At 37.7% G+C, this 25166-nt stretch overlaps 2 protein-coding genes across 2 annotated transcripts in view; both read left to right on the top strand.

Moving 5' to 3' along the window:
- The first annotated feature begins 65 nt into the window (after positions 1–65).
- LOC111064447 (metaxin-1) overlaps positions 66–25166 on the top strand; it is a 48350-nt gene continuing 23249 nt past the window's right edge. The window contains exons 1-4 of the mRNA XM_039435710.1: positions 66–364; positions 980–1126; positions 6793–6896; positions 13947–14112. Coding sequence (XP_039291644.1) covers positions 284–364; positions 980–1126; positions 6793–6896; positions 13947–14112 — 498 coding nt within the window. The 5' untranslated portion in view covers positions 66–283. The remainder of the gene's footprint in view (positions 365–979; positions 1127–6792; positions 6897–13946; positions 14113–25166) is intronic.
- Positions 19044–23805, top strand: LOC111059672. Its single transcript, XM_039435708.1, has 4 exons — positions 19044–19678; positions 20287–20397; positions 21035–21188; positions 21736–23805. Exons 1-4 carry the CDS (start codon positions 19499–19501, stop codon positions 23724–23726), a joined length of 2436 nt encoding a protein of 811 aa, XP_039291642.1. The 5' UTR covers positions 19044–19498; the 3' UTR covers positions 23727–23805.

The raw sequence follows: 25166 nt of genomic DNA, 5'->3' as shown, positions 1-25166 counted from the left end.
CGAATGCAAGCCCATACACGTATGCTCACCCGAGGCAAATGTACGTGTGTACACCGTTTTACGGTGCTGTGTGAGACAGAGAAGGGCTTCTTCTGAAGTTCTGAAACTGATATTATTAAGAATTGAGGTTATAATTTTACCGATAACCAAAATCAATCATCATTGTTTCTACTTAAAGATGGTTCAAAAATCAAAAATCCCCAATTAATAGGGTACCGTAGGTTACATTGAAATTTAAGTAACATTTTCATGTTTGTTGATATCGTGTAATTAATTTTCAAGCATGAATAAGCCCATGGAACTGGATGTTTGGAAAGGCGATTGGGGGCTACCATCAGTTGATTTGGATTGCTTAGAAACTCTTGTAAGTATTTTTATGGTACTATAAATTACTCTGTCCTTTCATTGTAATCACTGATAATTTTCTTGAAATCCATGATGATGGGGGCACTTTAGTATATTGGCCGCGGAATCCAGCATTGATACATAGGCCTACATAGATCGATCATAGAGGAGGTCAAGATGAGTTCAACTATGTTATCACATTGTTGTTGATTTCAAAAGATTAGCTGAACGAACATTACGGAAAGTTAAAAATTTATATTTAGTCTAATAAATTTTTATGACTACAATAGATTTTTAAATGGTGCAATTTTATGTGAAAGAACTTAAAATATTTGTTTCATTGTATTCCTGGTCAAATTTTACAACAGTTTACACCATTTTAAAACCTATTGTAGCCATAAAAAATTACAAAAAATAATTACGTAGGCCTACATTGTTTCCTAAATAAAATACATTTGGATGACTTTTCAAATTGTTTTTTAAAGTAACAACCAACTTAGAAAATAAAAAATGCTTGTTGCAAAACCAATCTTGTTGAAGGTATCTGTAATTTTCTATTATTGTGATTTCAGATCACTTTTGATCAATATTTTTTTTGAAAAATAATTTTTTACCTTTCACATTGTTTTCACAGGCCTACATCAAATTTTGCGGCGTCTCAGTAAAAGTAAATCAAAAATCAAACCCATTTTGGACTCCCACAGGAACTCTACCTCTTTTTAAGCATAACAAGCAAAAGTTGATGAGCATTGATGAAATAGCTGCTCACTTGCAAAAGAAGGTCTGTATTTATCATCTTATAATTATTATTCAAGTTACCGTACCTACTCTACTTGTCAGAGATTTAATTTATTTCTCATCACAAATAAATTTAAATTTCATGCGTTTTACAAGAAATCACATAGGCTACATACTTTCCAAATGTGGTTCAAATCAATGTAGCGTTTTCTTGAAGAGTATTCAATAAAATGCAATAAATTTCTGTAGAATTAATAAATATAATCTTTCAATCATTTATCACAATAAACTGTATACAATTTTCAACTTTCCATGTACCGTTCGTTAACTTAACGTTATGTTAAGCTAACTTGAGGTAAGATTACGTTAAGGTTCTTGTGGTACCTTATAGGAGATATAGAGCCTGATTACATTCCTATGACACTTATAAAAGCCGTTTTTCCTGCAACAATCAAAGCCTGAATCACTTGATAAACTCCTCCTTGATATCTGTATACTTCCCAAATGTTTTAAAGGTAGCTTATTTTGAGTATTTTCAGTCTTTAAAAAGGTTACTTTCAAGGTTTTGACATGTTAAAGGTCAATATCGGTTTTATCTGTGTACTCAAAAATATATGAGCGGTTAGTGTATATTCAACTGATTGAATAATAATCTATTGGGCAGAGAACATCATAGCTTCCAATCTCATCCATCTACGATTACTGCTCAAGTAGATTTCATCAACTCCATCTTGAATGCAATAGACGAGGGGAATGAAATTATAGGAACATTCCTTTATATAAGCCGCGCTTTCGACAGTGTGGTTATGACACTGATCAGTCTGGTTTCGACATGGTTAGGCTCACTAAAGGCCCTGGAAATTAACGAAATAGAACTGACTTGTTTCTCCTCCTACTTAAGGGATAGGCAGAAGTTCGTAGAAATTAATCATATAGAAGAAACGACAACTTCGCGATACCTATAAAAATCGGTTTCGCACTAATCCTGGGAATTTAAATTATGGTGTACTTCAAGGTACAATATTGTGCCCGCTATTATTCATTTGCTACATTGAGGGGTTGCCCGGATTTCTGAAGAACCCATCCATGAGAGATGAAATGACTTATGTAATTACAACTTCAGGCATGAGAGTCATGAGTTTGTCGGAATATTTTTAAATCTACAGATCTATATACAAAAAGATACTCAAGACAACTAGGAGAATAGCTGCTAGTAAATTCATTAGAAGTGCTGAAAATCAGTCCAGAGCCGCCTGGAAATTAGTTGGAACTGAATATGCCAAGAATAAAAAATCAACATTGCAGACAAGAATAGCTAATGATTCTGGAATCTTGAAAACTGGAAATGAAGCTGCGGATTTACTGAACAACTATTTTGTCAGCACACCGGTTAAAATACAGGGAGCAATTACAGGATTGAGCGACATGAATAGTTTTTTAGAGTTTTTCTTGATTAGGCCTAATGAGCAAAATAACACACATCTCAATCATTTCTATCCGCTAAGTATCAGAGAACTTGAAGAGATAATAAAGAAACTAAAGAATAAATATCATATGATTGTTTAAATAAATAATTAAATTAATCTCAAATAGTTTGGTTAAGCAAACAGCAGTACATATCTTGAAGCCTATTTATTTCGTTTTCAACAGATCAATGCAAGTCGGTTACGTTCCATCCAAGTTGAAATTGTCAAAAATAGTTCCTGTCTATAAGAAAGGCCGACATGAACTTCCAGAGAATCATCGACCAATAGCTAATCCAACAATATTTCTTAAGATTTTTGAATATGTCATTCTTCAAAGGTTGAGAAATTATTTGAGCCAGTTGCGTTTATTGTCTTCTAGACAGTTTAGATTTAGGCCAAGTATTTCAACAGGAGACGCTCTCTCCTCATTCATGGATGAAGTTCTGAAATCAGTGGATGGCGGAGCTAAGGCATGTGGATTGGTGGCAGACCTCTCAAAGGCGTTTGATCTTGTCAACGGGGAAATCTTGTCTCGTAAGCTGCAGCTTTATGGATTCAGGAGCGCGGTTCTCAGGTGGTTTGACTCATACCTAACTGACAGATATCAGCGGGTGGATATTCAGTCATCTCCATTCGTTTATAATTCTGAATGGAAGAGGACAAGGAGTGGGGTAACTCAAGGCTCGGTTCTTGGGCCATTGTTGTTTCTCTTGTATATCAACGATTTACCTTCATACCTGGAACCTGCGCATTGTTTATTGTATGCCGATGATGTGAGCATCTTATTGAAGTGTAACAGTCAACAAAAATTGGAGTCTGAGTTCAAAACATTTTTGTTAAACTGGATAAATGGTTAGCCGCTAATATGCCAAACTAAATCGCGAAAAACCAAGCAAATACATTTCGGAACAGCTAGAGGGACAACTTTGGAAGTAGAAGACGACAGAAATGTAGAATCTGTAGCCAACTGTACCAGTTCTAGGAGTGGTATTGGATTCAGAAATTTCTTGGAGACCTCATTTGGAATAATTAAGAAGTAAGTTGAGCTCTGTAATATTCATACTTAGAAACTTGAAAGAATTGTTGGACACGAAAACTTCGAAATACGTGTATTTCGCAATGTTTCATTCTCTTCTGACCTACGGTATCATATTTTGGGGGAACTCGAGTCAAGTGATCGACATATTCCGAATCCAGAAGTGGGCGATACGAGTGATTGTTGGAGAATCCATACGTTCAAGCTGCAGACCATACTTTAAAGAGATGAAAATTCTCCCTCTTCCGAGCTTGTACATCCTAGAGACCGTATGTTTCATAGATAGGAACAAGAATAAATTCAGAACTGGCGCACATTTCCACAATAATAGAACAAGGCATAGGGAAGAGTTGCGAGATGATGCACACAGGACCACCATGTATGAAACAGGAGTAAAGAGTGCTGGGATTCGACTGTACAATAAATTACCAGCTAACATAAGAGAAAATACAGGACGTGAATTCAGAGTATTGATAAAGGAGCAGCTTTTGAGCATTTGTGCATACTCAATTGATGAATTTGAAGCACATTACGAGATGAGTTAGGCTGCTCAGTACTACTATGTACATATTTTTATGTAATTTTGCTAAGCTATCTAAAATAATTGAAGTTGACTTGATTTGAATACATATCATCGACATATCCAAATACCCCTTCCGTGGGTGGTAAATTGGACGAATAATAATAATAATAATAATAATAATTTGTCCAAGGAAATATCATCTTCTCAGACGATACAAAACAAAGTATGGAAGCAGTGACTGGTGTGACACATTCGTGACTTATCTTTCTTCTTTAAATGTCTTTCTAAACGATAGGATCCTTCTCTTGAATACTCTCAAAATAAGTTGTAATCCAATTTTTGACACACAAAAGAAAACATGAATTCTGCCCAGATGTCATGATAGAGATGGTAGACAGTAGGCTGCTCGTTTCCTTGGTTTGGAAATGGGCAATCATCCATCATGGAATCATTATTCGTTGTTGGTTATTCATCTTGTTTTCACTGGAATTATTACTATTTTATTCTTATATAACTTTAAAGTTAAAAACACTCACATTGTTTGGTGTGGCGACGACCGTTTCGTGTTGGTATAGCACATTCTCAAGCCAAACAGAAACTGTGTTTCTGTGGCGGTCGTCGCCACACCACCAAACAATGTGAGTGTTTTTTCACTTTAAAGTTATATAAGAATAATATAGGAATCATTATGTTTGTCAGGTAGTTAGAAAAATATCCCATGGGTTATATCTTCTGTCTATAGTCAAAGGTTGTATGCTCTTAGACAAAAATGAGAAACATAATGCAATCTTCAAACTGTCCATTCATTTACATTGAACTTTGGATTTACGGATGCACAAACAAAAGCAATCTTGACAGAATCCTTATACAGCAAAAAGCTCTGAGAATAATAATGGATTCTGTTAATTTGGGGTTCTCTCAGCTTGGTATCCTCACAATATACGTTTATATAATTTTATTCGAACAATTAAATTTGTATAATTTGAAAAAAGATATACATTTGATGTAAGTTGGTATGATGACGTCCGAGAAAGCGTTGGCTGGAGGATGTGGAGGACGACATTAGGAAGCTGGGTGTCAGGGGATGGACACGTAAGGCTGCCGATAGAGACGAATGGAGACGATTTTTGAAGGAGGTCAAGGCTCTGAATGAGCTGTAGGAGCGCCAAGGAGTAAGTAAGTAGATGTAAGTTGCACAGCAGACGAAAAAAGGTAGGCCAAGGAACAGGTGGGTGGACCAATTGATGGATGACCTGAGAAAGATGGAGGTTAGAGGTTGGAAAGATTCAAGAATGGAGGCGTGTTGTGAAGGAGGCCAGGGCTCACCTAGGGCTGTAGCGCCGGATAAAGATGAAAGATATATTTGATGTAATTTCACAAGTTATGAACTATCAGTACCCTGAACGATAAATAGGAAATGAGACTCTTGGCTATGATTCTAAATTTGGGAGGTTACAGAGAGACATAGGTTGAACTCCTCACTTCTAGTTAAATAGGTTCTATTGTTAGTGATAGAGTGTATTCTTACCATATCCACTATATTTTCATCTGTATTTGATTTTTCAACTCTTTACTCACATCCAACTTATTTTACTTTCCTTGCCCTATTACCATAGGAAAGGAAAGTATTGCTTTCCGAAAAAATTGAGGTATCCCAATTTCTGAATTTCTATACGTTTCAAGGTCCCCTGAGTCCAAAAAAGTGTTTTTTTGGTATTTGTCTGTATGTGTGTGTATGAGTGTATGTGTGTGTGTCTGTGTACATGATATCTCATCTCCCAATGAACGGAATGACTTGAAATTTAGAACTTAAGGTTCATACAATATAAGGATCCGACACGAACAATTTCGATCAAATGCAATTCAATATGGCGGAAATTTTGTCAAAAACCGGGTTTTTTCGCGATTTTCAATTATTTTTATCAAATTTATACCTAAAATAGTCATTGATAAGCTCTATCAACTGCCACAAATCCCATATCTGTAAAAAATTTCAGGAGCTTCGCCCCATCTATGCAAAATTTGATGTTAGATTCCTAATTATCAGGCTTCAGATATAATTTAAACAAGAAATTTCAAGTGGAAAAGATTGAGCATGAAAATCTCCACTATTAATGATCAGTAACATTTTCACCTAAAATTGAAAATAAGCTCGAAATTCGAGAAAATGTGATTATTCAATTGCAAACTGTTGGTTCTATTAAATCATTCACTTTGAAGAGATAGCAGACCTCGTGTGTTTCCAGCGTTATAGTCCTGTCACCAACTGGCTTAGATCTTTGAATAGTAGACTTGAGATGCGCGTGAACACTAGCGTCAGGTGATCAATTTTCATAACGGCAAGGAAAGTTGTGTGAGTGCGCCACACCTGATTTTTATGTTTTATTGTTTGATCATTTTATCATATCTCTCATTTTGATTTATCTTTAATTGTTTTTAACATTATATTATTGCTGTATTGACAACCCCTCTCATCAGTGTTCACCATATTGTAACTTTATTTTGCCACTTGTAAATGGTCGTTTTCACACATACTGATTGTCGGCCGACACTCAGAATTGTCCTCTGATTGGCTCAGAATGAGCTGTTGGTAAGAATTAGCCAACACAAGGACAATTCTGGGTGTCGGCCGACAATCGGTAAGTGTGAAAACTGCCGTTCTCTGATCATCAATTGTTCCACAGAATTTCAGTCCAGATTTCGCACTTAATAGCAAGCAAACAGCAGACGTCGTTGCTTTCAAATCGATGATAAAGGAACAACTTTTTCCGGCTCTACAATATTTATGGTATGTTTTGTTTGATATCGTCATTATTCACTCACATGTTTAATTATACATAATGCTATAATCTATAATATAATAGGAAAGAATTGGCTTATACATGTAGGCGATAGGAAATTCACGAATGACGCATCACCACGACTCAACTACTCAAATCAGAGTACGGGTACAGAGTACTGCCATAGAGAAACAATAGCATAAGTAGATATCCCATGGTATAGGGCGTTTATGTCGCAACTTTTACTGTTATCTCAAGCTGATAGTCCACATAGCTCTTTCCTGTGAAGCTTTATGACGCTGGTAGTCTCTCATATTGTGTCGTTCATACACTCTTACCCGGTCAAAACAGTAAAAATCGACAGTAATCGGCTTGAGATAACAGTAAAAGTTGCGACATAAACGCCCTATACCATGGGATATCTACTTACGCTATTGTTTCTCTATGGTACTGCAGAGTACCATTTCATGTAGCCCCTATTCTGTAATTTTGTTGGTTGCCATGGAAAAAATTTTAATGTGAAATTCTCAGCTTCAATATTATTATCAAAATTTTATATTTGTTTGCTTTTTAAATGTGAATTGTGTTTAAAAATAATTTTTCTTAATTTTAAACTTTATAAAATAAAAACTCAGGAAGTGAAAGTGCAAATTTTTAGTAAGAAACCATGAAGAACCCAATATAATAACCTATAAACTTGAGTGTTAATAGGAAATGACATTGGGTAATACGGCAAGGCAGAACATCCAAAAGGATTTCTCTGCCGATAAAAGCCATATGAATAAATATAAATAACTACTCAACTGATTAAGTTGGAATTTTGCATTTATATTCTTAATTTACCGAGGATGGTGATAGGCCTATTTTCAATTCTTCAACATTTCATTGCATCAACTTTTCAGTTTGTAAAGTTTTTAATTAGACTGTTGCAGAGTACGGGTTAGTTGCCTGTAGTACATAATGCATAGGCCTACTTCGCAGTGGTGGTGTCAACAACGCATAATGTTTCCAGTTACCATACTCCTTGTACCTTGTAGCATTGTAATGTATGATATTTAGGGCCGTTTGCACAGTATAGATTGCTAAACTCAATTAAGTTAATAGAGTTTAAGTTAATCTGAAAGTTTAAACTTGAATCGGTTTTTTCAGTGCATTTACTAATCCAGTTCAAGTTAAACTAGTTTAGCGTTAAGTTGGTAATAGAATGTCAACGTTTATAATATCAGGAAGGCTGATTTTTACAGGAAAACTAGTTTAGCGTTAAGTTGGTAATAGAATGTCAACGTTTATAATATCAGGAAGGCTGATTTTTACAGGAAATTTGTTAATTGTTTACAAACCATCAGTAAATTGAGGTTATGTAGCTACTATTTTAGTATTTTCTTGTTTTTGTTCAAAATCCACAGAGCTGCTAGTAAGCTGTACACGGTTATAAAAGTGAAAATTTCCCATAAAAGTGAAAATCATCCCAGAAATTTAAATCATTTGTTTTTACCCAATTTTTCTCAGTTTTAAAATTTCTTCGCAGTCATCTTTATCAATCGCATTAAAAACTTCTATTAATTCCTCCATTATAATTATTTTTACATTCAAATTATAACTCACTATATTCTAAATTAATAATTATCGTCTACAGAAGCAATAAAAAAAACGTTAAAAAATTATTTACTATCAGCTGTTTCCCCATCAAATCTTCACAGATGTCAAGTTGATCCAAATTATTTGGTTTAAACCTCCTGCTTTGGAGGTTTAAACTTTCCCAGAGTTTAAACTCATTACAGAGTTTAAACTGATACTGTGCAAACGGAATTTCAGTTTAAACAAAAAAAAAATCCAGATTTGGTTTAAGCTTTAGCTTAAACTTATACTGTGCAAACGGCCCTAAAGGTTGTTTAAAATTAATGGCGGGGTTTAAAAATGTTATAATATTTTTGACATCAAGCTTACAGCAACAACTCATATATCAAATTAAAGAGATACTCAAACAGTTTTACATGATAGCCGCCAAGTTTTCAATGTGAGCACCATTCGTCACTCGGCACACGTCAAGACAATATGCGAGTTCTTCGCAAACTTTGTATGAGTGTAATTGCTACAGCAGCTATGAATTTATAATGTCATCTTTATCTTTGTCTCTGACCAATTTCTAAAAAAGGTAATGCTGTACAGAAAGCATTCGCTAGTAAATTTCTCATTAGATAGGATACACCAGGGGTGCTCAAACGGTCGATCGCGAGTGCTTTTTGGGTAGCTCTTGAGGAGAAAAAATTTTAATTAGTAGGTTCGTAAAAAATTCATTCGTTATAGCTTGACGCTTGGGATCCCCATGCGGCTGGAAAAATTATGGTGGGAGAAGGCCCTACCACAGAATAAGTACAGAAAGGAAACTTGTAATCTAAAGAAATTGCTAACGCTTTTAATAATTTTTTTATTTCAATGGCACCAACTTTGAATATATTAAACTCAAGTAAGAATAATGACAATGCTTCTTTTTCTAGGAAACTCTACCGTGAAAACTGTCTCTACCTTTTTCCAACAGATAATAATGAAATACTTAATATAATAAAAAGTATCAGAACCAAAAGTAGTGTAGGGTTTGATAATATTCCAATCAGCATAGTTAAAGCATGTTGCAATCAAATAGTCGAACCTCTAGTTCTCATAATTAATAACACTCTTCAAACAGGCATCTTTCCGGATTTACTCAAAATAGCCAAAGTTAAACCACTATTCAAAAATGGTGTCAGAAATGATATTAATAATTACAGACCTATTTCCATTTTTTATATATAACAGGATTATGAACTATCTGGAGAAATCTGATTTAATATCTTCCTGCCAGAATGGCTTTGTGAGGGGGAAATCTACTATATCTGCTGCTGTATCGTTCATTGAAGGTATCATAGATAAGGCTGATAAAGGAGATTACGTAATCGGGGTGCTATTAGACTTATCTAAAGCATTTGATAGTGTTGATATCAAATCCCTTATCAGTAGGATTTCAAACGTCGGAATAAGAGGTGTTGGGGGTAATTTGATCAAGTCTTACTTGTCCAAATATCAATATGTTACAATAAATTCTGATACCCAGGTAGCTGATTATGCCTCTCAGGGTCACAAGAGGTGTACCACAAGGATCTATTCTGGGACCTTTGCTTTTTGTGTTTACACCAGTGATCTGCAATCATCTGTCCCAGTAGGTGTTAATGTTACTCTGTATGCCGACGATACAACCCTGATGTTTAATGATAAGAGCCTCAATGAACTTGAAATAAATGCCAACACTCTTACAAACCTCATTGTTCAATATTATAACGAGTCGTTTTTGTCAGTCAATCCAAATAAGAGTAAATATATGCAATTTGGTTTTAAAAAGTATTTCTTTGAACCGGTCATTAATATTGGAGACTAAAAGGTAGAACATGTCAAAGAAGCAAATCTTCTAGGTCTGGTAATTGACAGAAGTCTTTCTTGGGATGCTCATATTGAAAAACTTGCCAGCCATATAAGTACTAATTTATTTGTCCTGCGAAACATCATACGCTATGTACTCCTAGACACGGGAAGAGTCCTATATTTTGCATTGATTTATTCACACATTTCTTATGGCATTGAACTTTGGGGAGCTACAACTTTGCAGAACATAAATAAAATATTTATTTTGCAGAAAAGGGCAATAAGATACTTAGCAGGTTTAGGCTTTAACCACACTTGCCGAGATGCATTCAGAAATCTTTCAGTCCTCACAGTTCCTTGTATTTTCATTTATAAAGTGATTATGTTAGTGGTAAAAAATATAAACAGCTTTACAACAAATTCAGATGTACACCATCATAATACCAGGCATAGAAATAATATCAGTGTTCAGTATCATAGACTTTCTCTTTATAAGAAAAAGCCCAGTTATATTGGTGTGAAATTATTGAATAGGCTGCCAACTCATTTAAATCCTAGGACGCATTCCTTTAAAACAGACTTATATAGGTTCTTAGTTGATAAGAGTTACTATAGTATTGACGAATTTTTAAATGGAATGTAGTGTGTTTCAATGTTACTTATGTATGCCAATGTAATTTTAATGTATGATTTAAATAATAACTTGCCGTGTGAATTATCTTTTATAAAGTTTTTGACTGTAAATCTTCCTGACGTTATTCAACTGTATGGAAATTTTCTGTATTATTGTTGAATAAAATGAATATTCTATTCTATTCTAAATCAATCGCCTATCTAGCCAATGCTTTTTACATGACGCCAATACTAAACACGTCACGTGACCTTGGGAAGTTCCAATCCTGGCCTTCTGATTGGCTCGTGGCAGTGAATGAGATTAATTGATCCGGATCATTAAAGTGATCCGAACCTGTCATCAACACTATTACAATGCGGCGCTTCCTAACAAGATAGCGGATTTTAGCGTCAGGGTACTAGTCAAGTTTCCATACTCTATGTATACTGTGGCCCTACTCCAAGTCTCCCTCCCTAGTCAGTGTCTGCATCGATAAGACAAAGAGGGGCTTAGAATGTGACAGAGAGAGAGGACTTGGCTAAGCGAGTCTGTATTTTCTGAAATGAAGATAATTAAGTCAAAATATCGCAATCGACTAACTGACGATCATATGTCATCATGCTTGCGGTTAGCACTCAGTGGTTACGTACCATCTTATGAAAAGTATGCTGAAGACATGCAGTGCCACGTTTCAACATCCAAAGCCACTCCTTACCTTAGTCAAGTTTAACACGATTTGTAACTCTTTTGTTTTGTAACAGCCAAAAAAAATTCGCAATTTTGAATAACTATGAGTTTTCATTGATATTGTAGAGAAGAACCTAATTAAACCAAACCCAAACCTTGACTAATAATGTACCTACCTATATTGTGCAGAAAGCTAATTGACCGAGCGAAGTGAGTTCTAAGATTCAAGTCGACGGTTCGGCATTTCTCTTAATGTTTAAATGTTTGAATGTTGATATGTTGCGCATTTACGGCAAAACACGGTAATAGATTTCCATGAAATTAGACAGGTATGAAAAAATCATTATTTCATATTTCATGCTCCTTTTTTAATTGCGCGTCGACGTATATACAAGGTTTTTGGAAATTCTGCATTTCTGGGATAATATAAAAGGAAAAAGGAGCCTCCTTCATACGCCAATATTAGAGTAAAAATCAGACTATAGAACTATTCATCATAAATCAGCTGACAAGTGATTACACAGATGTGTGGAGAAGCCAGTCTATTGCTGTATTTCCAGAAGGTCTATAGTTTTAATCAGGTACTTGTGGATGAGAATACTGCGTGAGGTCTACTGTTCACATAACTACTAGTATCTGTCTATGCTACGGTACGCCCTGCCCTACTACCTAGTTAGGTAGGGTTTACTGTATAGTTTTTGTATTACAACCCTTCATCACATACACTTGCAGTCTCTCAGAGTCGATCGTGAGTAGTCTAAAAATATTGAGGTAGATCGCAACTTTGAGCACCCCTGGGACCATACCAAACTTGACGATCATTTCAAAACATTCGCTCATGTAGTTCTGTTAGTTCAAGATATGGAGTCTCTTAGTTTAAACACATGATGCATTTTCAAGCTCTAGGTCAAGAAGCTCCATAGAGTCCCACAAACTGTTTAAAGCTGTGTCTTCAAACGTTTCTATTCCTGTACGTTTATTCTATGGTGATGATTACCTGCTATAAAAAGAGTATGTCATACTGTGATAATATGATCTACTATATTACACTATCGAGATAATATACTAGTGACCCCCTGGGTAGGAGAACTCGCTCAAGAACTGTATTGTATCTTCAAAAGCCGTTACTTTTAATTTTACAGAGCTGATGGAAACAGCTAAATATTCATTCTACAAGATTAATATTTGATAGTAGGTTTCATTGGGGTTCCTATTTTAAATGAATAATTACTCTGTCGCTCCAACATCTTTGTCGCTCATATTAATCCAAATCCATGGTACAAAATTTCGATAGAGAGTTCCAAGAGAAAATGAATGGTGAAACCGCACATTGATATCTCAACCTGTATCAGTTTGTTGCAAAGACCTTAAAGATGCATAGACTCACATGCAGCGCTAGTGTCGTACTTGGAATTGAAATCCGCCATTGAGGGGGCAACCCATAAGATTATTACATACCAATGCCACCAATGCCTTTGTGATCTATAGTATTACAAATAAATAATATATAATATATCGTGCTAAAATACCCCAATGGCGGCCTTCAATTTCAAGTAGGAAGGCATAGGCATTGTGGGTCTATATCTCTTTAAGGTCTTTGGTTTGTTGATGCAAAAGTTGTAAATTATGTTGTATATTAACCAGCTGAAATCATGACGTGTCAGCGCATGAAGGTCTGTAGCTTCCAAATAGCCACAGCTGATGTTATGAATGAATGAATGGAAAAACTGTAGTAATGGCATGCAATGAATTCTTCAGCTGACTAAATGATAAATCACAACATTTTTTTTATAATGCACTTTCAATGTTAGTTTTATATTCTGAAAAAGGACGAAGGAGTGAGTCAATTTTGTTGTCCAACAAACTTGACCTGTAAAAATACGTCTTCAAAATTTGTTTGTTGATGTAGAACTTGTAAATTATGTTGTATATTAACGAGCATGAATCATGTGTCAGCGCATGAAGGACTGACTGTGTGAAAGCTCCCAAATAGCCTCAGCTGATGTTACGCGAATGAATGAATGAAAAACTGTGGTAATTGCATGCAATGAATTCTTCAACTGACTAAATCACAAAATTCTTATGCACTTTGAATGTTATTTGTTATATCCTGAAAATGGACGAAGGAGTGAGTCAATTTTGTTGTCCAACGAACTTGACCTGTAAAAATGTTCGAAGAATTCGTGTTCAAAATTTGAAGCTGATTGATCAAATCTTTCTTAAGTTATTGTAGAACATAAGTTACAAACAGAGGACAAAGACTTTGGCCTTCAGTAAGTCAAAAATTAGAACTCGCTGACGCTCGTTCAACTAATGTAAGAATAATTTGTTAAAAATGAATTTAAAATGAAAATTGTTGTAGGTGGTTTGACGAGAAAAGCTATACAACGGTGACGCGGCCTTGGTATTGCAAGGTGTTACCCTTTCCACTCAACTTTCACTATCCCAACAAATTCAGGAGCAAGGCCACCGACCTGATGGATGCTATGTTCAGTGACGTCACTAACAATGATGTCATCCAAATAGAGGTAAGCCAATACCTTCTAGTAATACTAGAAGTAATAATGGGTGTTAGGAGTTCTGGTATTCGGTTGTATAATTTATTGCCAGCTCATATAAAAGAAATGACTGGTACAAAATTCAAAGAACAATTAAAGAAGGAGCTGCTGTCCATATGCGCGTACTCAAATGAAGAGTTCAGAGAGTACTACGAGTGTCGAAATGGGGTTTAGAGAGAATAGAAAAAAAATGTATTGACTTTTCATGTGCCTATTTATGTTCTAAACCACGAGCGTCGAGATAAGGTTTGGAGAGAAAAGAAAATATATTGACTTATCATTTATGTATTTATGTTCTGTATTTTATTGACTTACGACATTGACAAGTCCAAATACCCCTTTTATAGGAGGTCAGTGGATGAAAAATAATAATAATAAGTATTGGGTAAGCTCGACTTTTTATGTTTTCCTTTTATTAATAAGAGCAAACTTCCAATAACTTCTTAATAGAACAAGTTGAGGCTTGAGCTCCTGTCGACAAAGTATCAGCAGGGGGGTCTCATTTTCTCTAAATATCAATTCATCTAGTGCCAATTTTCACAATTTCGTGAAAATAAGAAACAAGGCATAAATTTCCGCGATTTTTCTATTTTATCAAAAAATCAAATTACATTCTAACAGACAGCTAGACATAAAATATTTAAATCACTTTTTCTATTAAAAAGAACGACTAGCAGTCAGAATTATTCACAATAAATGAATTAATCACTCACTGTGACAACGAGATCTTTCAGCAGGTCCGCCATCTTCAAAAATATGACTGCTAGTCGTTCTTTTTAATAGCAAAAAGTGATTTAATAATAAGCAGTTCGTGATGGAAAACAACATTGAAGAATAAAACATTTAATCATCTAAATAATAAACATATATATTTTTCAACCTGCGTGTATCACCGTATCACCTCCGTCCCTCATCTATCACTTTTCAAATTAGGGATACTGTTTTATTAATTTGTAGAAAACAGTTTTCATATAAGGTATCAAAGCTCACTAATGTTATTCAAGAAAATGTAAATGCGCCGTTTAAAACTGGATCACAACAACATATAGAAAACATAGTTTCGAACGATATGTGAGCTCACTCACCCAATGTATTTGCACCTTACTCTAAATTTAATGTTGTCACGAAGTAAAATTGTGACGGGAAAATATTGCTAAATAATAAATAATATTATTGAAAGACGCTCAGTTATCAGCAAAGCTAGCCGACCGCGGAGATACGGAAAGTACCGATGGCGCACCATCTTCCGCGCATCGAGACGATTTCCACCGCCTCTGGTGGCGGCACAACTCCATCCCCTCCACTTTGGGGGAGTATTTAAACGCCGGACGAGCTCCAGACCACAGCATTCCGCTCACAACCTTCCTGCTCCTTGTACAGCGGCCCGTTGGCTGCCGTACGTCCCCGACCTCCTGTCCTTGTACAGCGGCCCGTTGGCTGCCGTACGTCCCTATCTTTCCATCTCCCTAGAGTACAGCGGACCGTTGTCTGCCGTCCCTGTCCTCCCATCTCCCTAGGGCACAGCGGACCGTTGTCTGCCGTCCCTGTCCTCCCATTTCCCCAGGGTACAGCGGACCGTTGTCTGCCGTCCCTGTCCTCCCATTTCCCCAGGGCACAGCGGACCGTTGTCTGCCGTCCCTGACCTTCCATTCCCCCAGGGCACAGCGGACCGTTGTCTGCCGTCCCTGACCTTCCATTCCTCCAGGGCACAGCGGACCGTTGTCTGCCGTCCCTGACCTTCCATCTCCCTAGGGCACAGCGGACCGTTGTCTGCCGTCCCTGTCCTTCCATTCCCCCAGGGCACAGCGGACCGTTGTCTGCCGTCCCTGTCCTTCCATCTCCCTAGGCCACAGTGGACCGTTGTCTGCCGTCCCTGTCCTTCCATTCCCCCAGGGCACAGCGGACCGTTGTCTGCCGTCCCTGTCCTTCCATTTCCCCAGGGCACAGCGGACCGTTGTCTGCCGTCCCTGTCCTTCCATTTCCCCAGGGCACAGCGGACCGTTGTCTGCCGTCCCTGTCCTTCCATTTCCCCAGGGTACAGCGGACCGTTGTCTGCCGTCCCTGTCCTTCCATCTCCCTAGGGCACAGCGGACCGTTGTCAGCCGTCCCTGTCCTCCCATTTCCCCAGGGCACAGCGGACCGTTGTCTGCCGTCCCTGACCTTCCATTCCCCCAGGGCACAGCGGACCGTTGTCTGCCGTCCCTGACCTTCCATCTCCCTAGGGCACAGCGGACCGTTGTCTGCCGTCCCTGTCCTTCCATTCCCCCAGGGCACAGCGGACCGTTGTCTGCCGTCCCTGTCCTTCCATCTCCCTAGGGCACAGTGGACCGTTGTCTGCCGTCCCTGTCCTTCCATTCCCCCAGGGCACAGCGGACCGTTGTCTGCCGTCCCTGTCCTTCCATTCCCCCAGGGCACAGCGGACCGTTGTCTGCCGTCCCTGTCCTTCCATTTCCCCAGGGCACAGCGGACCGTTGTCTGCCGTCCCTGTCCTTCCATTTCCCCAGGGCACAGCGGACCGTTGTCTGCCATCCCTGTCCTTCCATTTCCCCAGGGCACAGCGGACCGTTGTCTGCCGTCTCTGTCCTTCCATTTCCCCAGGGCACAGCGGACCGTTGTCCGCCGTCCCTGTCCTTCTATTTCCCCAGGGCACAGCGGACCGTTGTCTGCCGTCCCTGTCCTTCCATTTCCCCAGGGCACAGCGGACCATTGTCTGCCATCCCTATCTTTCCATCTCTCCAGGGCACAGTGGACCGTTGTCTGCCGTCCTTATCTTTCCTTCTCCCCAGGGCACAGCGGACCGTTGTCTGCCGTCCCTATTCTTTCCATCTCCTCAGGGCACAGCGGACCGTTGTCTGCCGTCCCTATTCTTCCTTCTCCCCAGGGCACAGGTGACCGTTGTCTGCCGTCCCTATTCTTGCCTCTCCCCAGGGCACAGCGGACCGTTGTCTGCTGTCCCTATTCTTCCTTCTCCCCAGGGCACAGCGGACCGTTGTCTGCCGTCCCTATCTTTCCATCTCCCCAGGGCACAGCGGACCGTTGTCTGCCGTCCCTATCCTGTCTATCCTTCCTCTTCCTACTTCACTGGAGTGGAACCGAGGCCATAAGGCCAATACAAAATTACATCAAAGTGGTGTCATCAGAGAAGAGAGCGACCTTCACGCTGTCAGAAGCACCAGGAGGTGCTGTCCACGCCAGCTGAAGCACAAAGAAGAAAGAAGAGGAACTTCGACTTGCCTCCTTTCCCCGCCCACATTACGATTGAGCTAAGTCATCCAGGAGCAACACCTGGGTATCAATCACCCACCTCTGAAGCTACTCAGGGTGTACGTGATAGATTGGCGCCCAACGTGGGGCACGAGGCAACGAAGTAAGAATCATGAGTGAACAGGGCGAGTCTGATTCAGATGCTCAACATCAGGAGCTGACAGAGGACCAGTCGGTTGAGGACGTAAACCCCGAGGTGATAGCCGACCCCAGAGTTTCCTGGATCTATAGATTGAAAAAGGATGAGGCATTCAATCTTCTACAAGATTGGGGCATAGTGTCATCTGGAACACTTGCTGAGTTGAGAAAGTTGTTAGTAGAACAACATAAGAAGATGGCTGTACGTTATCCCAGCCCAAGACCCGGCATAATGAGCGGAAGCAGTGGGGAAACTAAACACTTGGTGACAGGTACCCATACTGAGGTTAGAACCAATATTCACACAAACCCCCTCATGGACCCAGGGGCGGTATGTGACAAGGTAAGAAGCTGGAGACTGTCATTCGACGGCCAATCAGATGCTCCCAGCTTCTTGGAAAGACTAGACGAGCTACAACAAGCCTATGGGCTCACTGGCAACCAGCTACTAGTCGCGATGCCTGAATTACTGGTTGGTAAAGCTACTCTATGGATGCGTAATCGTCGTGACCAGTGGAAATCATGGGACAATTTTGTGACAGATTTCAGATCACGCTACTACCCACTTACCTATGAGGAGGACCTCGAGAATCTAATCCAGACAAGGAAGCAAAAGGAAGGTGAGTCGTTTGATGAATTTCTCGAAGATGTACTGACACTCATGAGGCGTCGAGGAGGTTTCACAGACGAAAATAAATTACAGAGAGTGTATAAGAATCTCCTCCCACGGTACAAATTGTATATTCGGCAATCAGATGTTCATAGTATTAATGAATTGGAAAAATTCGCGAGGGAGTATGAACAAATAAAAGCAGAGGAGAAACTGAATAGACAGAATTCGAGAGTTCACATGATTGAGGACACGAAAAAGATTACAAGGCTCAAGGTTGAGACAGTTATAACCCCTACTAGTAACAGACCATCTCTTAGTGAGTCTGAACCCATGTGTGGGCAATACAAGAGACCGGGGCACTGGAGATCACACTGTCCCGATATCCCACCATGTAAAAAGAGCGGAAAGAGAGCACTGAAATGTGTGATGTGCAGAAGGAGAATAAAACTCCAAACAAGACAGCAGTGATGCGAACGGCTCACAGGATTCCTGTGATTGAAGAGTCATCAAGGGACAACAGACTATTCATTACTGTGACAATCGGTGGTAAAAAGTGTCGGGCATTGCTAGATAGTGGCGCTGAAGCTAATTATATGAGTAATGAGGTTTATGAAGTTCTCCAAAAAATAGGGATGATAAGGAAGGTACCAACTCATCACCACGCAATATTAGCTGATGGACGATCTACCCCATTAAATGGGAAGCTGACAACTAATGTAACTATAGGACAAATCACAGTTCCACTAGTGGCATCTATAATGGAAGGACTTGGACAAGAGTTGCTATTAGGCATGGAATTTATGCGTGAAAACAGGGTGAATATTCACACATTCACGAGAGAGGTAGAGTGGGATCCTACCCAACTGAATCCTACAACTCAAAAATTGCCATTTTTGTGATTTTTACATCATTCTCCTCAGCTTAACATCCTCTTTCCAGAGCTATACTCAACTAAGTCGAAAAATACTCCTATCAGATGTTAAAGTACATAATGTTGTCTTGAATTCTTCAATTTTTCCAATAATACCAGTGCTACATTACACCAACTAGAAATAATTCAGTGTGAATTCTGTAATATAGTATAAATTGTAATATTATCAAATGCTATACTACACTAACTCATAATAGTGTAGTTTCACCTCTGAACTACTCAGCTGTTATTACGAATTCCCCAAGCAATACAGCACTAACTCGAAATAGTTCTCTGTTGACTTGGAAATCAGGTAGGCAGTGGTAAAACATTCCGAGTCGGCGTCGTTTCTAAAGGTTTTAGGTTAATGTTACTCCAGGTATGGTGCAAGAATAATTATGTTCTGTGGTCGTGCATTGTAATTCATAATAATGTCTAGTAAAAGTTCCAGTAATAATATTATTTGTAGGGAATCACGTGCAGCATTTATTGTAAGTTTATCTCAAACCGCTGAAGCAATAAGACAAAGCAACGAATTTGTGGATGTAACCTATTTAAATGAACATTCTATCAACAATGTTAGAGATGCCTTGCGGCATGAAAATGAACAGGTAAGAAACATACACGTTTTAATAGAATAATATTAGTTGTATTCCTTACTTTTTTCATTATTATTATTATTATTATTATTATGGTGTTGAAATAATAATTTCTTGACACTTGAAGGGCAGTAAGAAAATCATTTTTTGTATGAGCAGTTTGATGCTTAGGTCTATAATGCTACTCTAATCAATACTTTTTGTTGACTTCCTCATGACTTGTACTCAACAAAATATTTTTTATTGTTCTAATAGCCAGAAAAGTTTTAGATATAGGCATATTCCACTAGCCTATATGAATTCTCTTTGTAATTTTTATCATCATGAGTAATATTTTACAGTTTCGTAACTATCGATACCTACGGCCACGGTCCTATATCTGGGATGCACTTTTTCTTGACACTACCATAAATGATAATTATATCTACCGGTAACCTAAGTATATGGTTACTTTTTTGATTTGATGGAATTTGAAAATGTGCTTCCCAGCATTATGACCATAGTCGTACCAATTTATAGGCTACCTAGGAATCATAATGTATCAGGAAGGAATAATATTTACATCACTTCAAGATTTTTTAGTTCAATGAACTCTTAACAATTGATTTCATTTTTTTCAGGTTATTATCTCTGACTGTGAAAACCTCAATTCTGTCATTGCTACTAATGATCATACTCCTGAAATTAATGACAGGATGGATTATGAATCAGAAGGCCATAACAATGAGCAAGTAAGTTGGAAGAAATTACAGTTGTAGACTAGCCTATTTATTATTTTCTATGAAAAACCTTAATACTACAAGGTAGAAGAGGAGACAATCTAAGTATTTTCTTTGAAAGTAATGTGATTGAAATGGGACTCCACTACAAACCTTGTTCATTAGCCTACATCTAATTCAAGAAGATGTTTTTGTCAATCATTCAATGGTGAATGATGCATCTTCATCATTTGTTCGGCTGTGACTGGATATTATGACAATCTATTGAGAAGAAGAGTCTACAAATCACTATTATAAATTTTCTTCTTGTAATTTTAAAGAACCAATTATCACAAATTATGGATAAACAACTTTAATATTTATAAGTAGGTACAAAGGATGGAAAACTCTTAATAATAATATAATTTATTATTCATAGAATAATTATTAATAAATTTTTATTGAATAAAGGCTCAATTTAAAAACTTGTGATTGATTTCGAAATGTTTATTGTAAACATCATTATCTCTGTATCATCATTTCTAGATTATTTTGATCAATATTATACAAGAGCCAATATAAATACATTTGATACTATTGCTTCCTTTTGTCTGAATATTTCTATGTGAGTAGATCTTGATCTAAACTTCCAATTCCTTACACTTTTCAGGATATTTCTGAGTGTGATGAGACTTATTCTGAAGCTGATGACTCTGATAAGGATGCCAACTATTATCCTCCTGAGAATAATGACTCTGATAATGAATCTAATCAGTCTCTGATGGAAATGGATGCAGAACAAGTGGAAGCTATCAGCAATGAGAGTAAGTATTTTTTCGCCACACTTGCATGTAATGAGCTGTTTTACATATTATGTCATATCGAGGCCGAAAGTGGTTCTTTACTGCCCTAGGGCCATTCTATATCTTTTTATCTGTGTTTACCACCTTTTTATCTCCTATTTACCATGATCAAACCGATTCAAAATACCTTTTGAGCAAGTTGGTCACTTGCAAGTTGGCAAGTTGGTTTAGACTGGGTTAACGCCATCTAGCGTGAGAACGACGAACTGCCCTATTTGAACTGAAATAATTATTGTTGATGATTGAGCGAGAGTTAAGAGATTTTGACGTTTTCTCATACAAATAAGGATAATCGTACAAAAACTATCATTGGCTTGAACGTTTCTGGAGTATGAAAACCGTCGATTCTGATAGTTACATCAAACAATTTAGTATTATTGAATTGATAAATGCCATAAATTTGTGATGCAAATTTTCAATGTTTAGCAGTTAGAAGTACTGTAAGTACATGATTTGTGTGTACTCATTATTTTTGGAACTTAAGTAGAATGTTACTTTGTTTTTTCAGGTGAAGTGCAAGCTGCTGAAGTGCTTCAAGAAAATTCAGCTATAGAGATGCTCCAAGAAAATCCAGCTATAGAGATGCTTCAAGAGAATCCAGCTGGGCAGTTGCTTCAAGAGAATTCAGCAGCAGAGGTGCTTCAAGAGAATCCAGCTGTAGACATGCTTCAAGAGAATCAAGCTGTAGAGGTGCTTCAAGAGAATCCAGAACTTGAAGATTCTGAAGTAATTCAAAGAAAATCGAGGAAGAGAGTCAGAAGACCAGAAACATGGAAGAAAAATATGATGAAAATGAAGAAAAGATCAGGAAAAGAATATGAAAACTCAAGGGGTAATTTTGTGGAGAAAAAATCTTTGAAAAATGGATGTAGTGATAAATGTAGGATTGGATGCACAAATAAGATAAATAATGATGAAAGGCAGATGATTTTGGACAGGTTTTGGGACATAGGTGACCAGACACAACAAAGAAACTTTGTCATCAATCACTTAGAAGTCATTGAACCCAAGTATAGGTATCAAAGAGAAGGTAGTAATAGAGGTAAAAATTTTGCTTATTATTTTGATTTGAATTCTTCAAGAACACGTGTTTGTAAAACATTCTTCTTGAATACCTTGAGCATCAGCAATACATTTGTGAATACAGCACTGAGTAAAAAGGATGAGATGGGTATAGTTCAAGGGGATTTGAGAGGGAAACATGTCAACCATAAAAAAGTGGATGATAGTATAAAAAAAGGAATCCGAGAGCATATAGACTCTTTTTGTCGAATAGAGTCTCATTATTGCAGGGCTGATTCCAAAAGGGAATACATTGATGGAGGCCTTACAATAGCATCGATGTACAGAATGTACAAAGAGAAAAAAATGAGTGAGGGTGAGTTGTATGGTAAACCTTACCTTTATGAAACAATATTTAACACAGAGTTTAATATCTCCTTTCATAAACCAAAAAAAGACCTTTGTGTATTATGTGAAAAAATAAAAGATTTAAATGAGGAGGAAAAACAGAAAATTAAAGTTCAATATGAACAACACCTAAAAGAAAAAGAGTTGTCCAGGAGTGAAAAAAAAAGAGATATAGAGGAGAAAAACATTCAGTCTGTTCTAACATTTGATTTACAAGCTGTGCTACCTGTTCCATGTGGAGAGAACTCTATGCTGTATTACAGAAGAAAATTGTCTTGCTACAACTTTACTATTTACAATATTATTGATAAGAAGGGCTACTCGTACTTCTGGAATGAAGAATTGGGAAGACGAGGAGCAAATGAAATTGGAAGTTGTGTCTACAACTTTCTGAAGGAAGAAAGTGGCAGTCTTCAACAAGATATTGTGTTTTACTCTGATAATTGTGTAGGGCAAAACAAGAATAAATTTCTGTTTTCTTTGTACACACATTGTGTAAGGAATTTGAAATATAATTCAATCACACACAAATACTTGGTTGCTGGTCATACCCAGAATGAGGGAGACCATATGCACTCATTGATTGAAAGAGAGAGAAAGCTGATGCTGACTAGAGGACCGATTGTCCATCCATCACAATGGACTACAATTATTCAGTTGTCCAAGAAGACAGGGAATCCTTTCAAAGTGAAAGAAATTGACACGTCAGAATTTTTTGATTTAAAATTGCTGACTAAGCAGATGGGGAAAAATTTCTCAATAAATGAAGAGAAGGAAAAAATACTTTGGCATGACGTATGTTGTGTAAGGGTGGAGAAAAAATGTCCAAACACAATCCTGTACAAAACCTCGTATGAGCAAAAGGACTGGATGAAATTACACATCATGGGGAGAGCCAGAGGGTTGAAGCTGAAAACTTCTTGTGAACTGGTTCCTGCATATTCAGACCGACCGGGGATTCCAGCTCCTAAGAAGAAAGATCTACTTGATCTCTGTGATGCCCACGTGATTCCCAGAGTACACTGGGACTTCTACAAAAATTTGAGAGTCAATAATTCAAATACAAACGTAGAAGATGATGAATTTTAATTGGAAATATCACTTTTTTCATATTTAATGTTTTATCTTATTTCCTTGAATTAATAATATCAAAAATTAAATTATAATATACATTTTTGCCTTTTATTATGACATAATAAAACACATTGTGTTGATTTCATCAAAATTCTTTTCTCAAACTCTACAGGAAATTCCCTACCCCCCATTTTTAGGTAATTGCATTACCTCATCATTATTTTAATATTATTTATAAAATTATCATAACTTCAACCCATTGATGGATAGATGATGAACTTACAATAATTGGAGTTTACTCATTTCTTTATAATACAAACTTTTACAATACAGTAATGGAAGATTTCATTGGACCTATACCATACTGTACAAGAAAATACTAGTAAATTTCAATTTTTGGAGTTGTATTTTACTGTATGGTAAATGTGAAACGGCTTAAATACATAAATTACATCCATCAATGAGTTGAGAAATTAAGGGGAATAAAGCTTCAAGTAAGAAATATGCATGTCAGGTTGGAAAATTAACCAATTCTAAACAACACTAACTCAAAAAATGACAATTATCTCAACAAATAATAATTAAATCAATGTTGTAAGATTACCGAGTGGTAATTATGAACATTATACTTCTACTTGGAAGAAATCAACCCTCCAGAAGCAATACATAATTCACAGTAATAATTTGAAACATTAAATTGCCTTTTTCTCAAAACTTGGATTTTTGAGTTGTAGCACTGTTGAACTGGGCCAGCGATATATTCCAGAACAAGCATCTTCGGGCAACATAGTGATGGATCACAGGAATGAGATGAATGACTCTGAACGGCGGGCCACAATTCATGCCCCAGCCACCAACACAAGTGGTAACTCCGAGAGTGATGTGGAAAAGTTAATAGCACCCCCCACGGTCATGAATGTGAACGAGACAACACCACCCCCCACTGCCATGGATGTGGAGGAGCCCGTGCCACCCTCAATGGATAAGGACGTAGGAGAGCCAACGCAGTGTGCGACTATCAATCAAGTAGTCCCACCGCCACAGGATCCCAGACCAGGTCTGTCTAAAAATATGGATCTGGTGCTGTGCCACCGCAACACAACACCAGGCAAGCGCAGAAGAGCAGGTCGACCACGTATAAAAGTCCAGTTACCAGATGGACGATGTAAATGTACCTGTGGACCAGGTATAGATGACGCTCATAGTGAGTGGCATACACCTCTTAAGGTGATGCCTGGGAGGTGTACACCTCTTAAGGTGATGCCTAGATGGCTCACACCTTTTAAGGTGGTGCCATAGAGGGCTCCGATCCCCCCCCCCCCCAAGTAGGAGTGGGGTGTCAAAAAGTAAAATTGTGACGGGAAAATATTGCTAAATAATAAATAATATTATTGAAAGACGCTCGGTTATCAGCAAAGCTAGCCGACCGCGGAGATAAGGAAGGTACCGATGGCG

Source organism: Nilaparvata lugens, chromosome 9 (assembly GCF_014356525.2).
Source record: "Nilaparvata lugens isolate BPH chromosome 9, ASM1435652v1, whole genome shotgun sequence".
NCBI classification, from domain to species: domain Eukaryota; kingdom Metazoa; phylum Arthropoda; class Insecta; order Hemiptera; family Delphacidae; genus Nilaparvata; species Nilaparvata lugens.
Note: the sequence above shows the minus strand (reverse complement) of the source record. Positions and strands in the feature narration are given on the sequence as shown.